General features: G+C 38.6%; 1 protein-coding gene across 1 annotated transcript in view; it reads left to right on the top strand.

Annotated features, from left to right (window-relative positions):
- LOC119735067 (netrin-1-like) overlaps nucleotides 1-482 on the top strand; it is a 45,665-nt gene extending 45,183 nt beyond the window's left edge. The window contains exon 5 of the mRNA XM_038208759.1: nucleotides 421-482. Within this exon, the coding sequence (XP_038064687.1) occupies nucleotides 421-482 (62 nt within the window). The remainder of the gene's footprint in view (nucleotides 1-420) is intronic.
- The last annotated feature ends 390 nt before the right edge of the window (nucleotides 483-872 follow it).

The raw sequence follows: 872 nt of genomic DNA, 5'->3' as shown, positions 1-872 counted from the left end.
AATTGTCGAAATAAGTTGTTTGCCCCACTTCACCTCTGCGGTGCATACAAAGCTTCCATCAAAATATCTCTAGAAGTGTTTCGGGGCTTTTGTTTCTATAGTGATGCGAATTCCCATAGTCATTAGAAAGAATGCCATCATAAAAGAAGTTTCAATATGACGGATGATTCAGCACTAAAAAAATTAACCGTTTGGGTTTTTTTCTGTGATGAATAATGCTATTGTGTTAGTTTCTCTTAGATTTGTCAATTCTCCATGATAATTAGTACAACGAGCTAGCTACATTTCAGAATCAAAAAAAAACAATCACTAAACATTAAGATAAAGAAGCAGGATTGTTTGCAAATAGAGTTTTAGTGTGAAATTCAATATCTCCATTTCCTCTGTTTAATATTTCTTTATTTTATTTTTTTTACTCAGAGTCCTTAAAGACTGATTTGCCTGTGCGTGCTATTGTGGTTGACATTGTCTTGGTTTTGTAGATAATGATGGTGAACTAAAAACGGGAATAGTGACAGGTTCGATCTTTTGTTGACGGTGACTGCACTCTGATATCATCTCCGTCTGACCCGTAGCATGGTCTAGAATTTACCTCACGTAGGCATCCGCATCTCCTTGACAATTATCCCTACCCCACTATCACCCAGAGACTTACACTCCAGTTGAAAGCAACAAAATAGATGCTTCATTTAATATGCTCTGACGGCACCAAGAATATTACAATGTACGTCGCACTCCTGAGAAGCCAAACAAGAGATCCTCCGGCGGAATAAAAAGATGGGTCATCGGTTTGGGAATAAGGCAGGATGTTATAGGCACGAAAGTGATGTACCCAAGGGGTGAGAATCACCGAGACAGGAAAAGCGACTCAC

This window comes from Patiria miniata, unplaced genomic scaffold (genome assembly GCF_015706575.1).
Source record: "Patiria miniata isolate m_02_andy unplaced genomic scaffold, ASM1570657v1 HiC_scaffold_28, whole genome shotgun sequence".
Taxonomy (NCBI): Eukaryota; Metazoa; Echinodermata; class Asteroidea; order Valvatida; family Asterinidae; genus Patiria; species Patiria miniata.
This window is presented reverse-complemented; position numbering and strand designations above follow the sequence as displayed.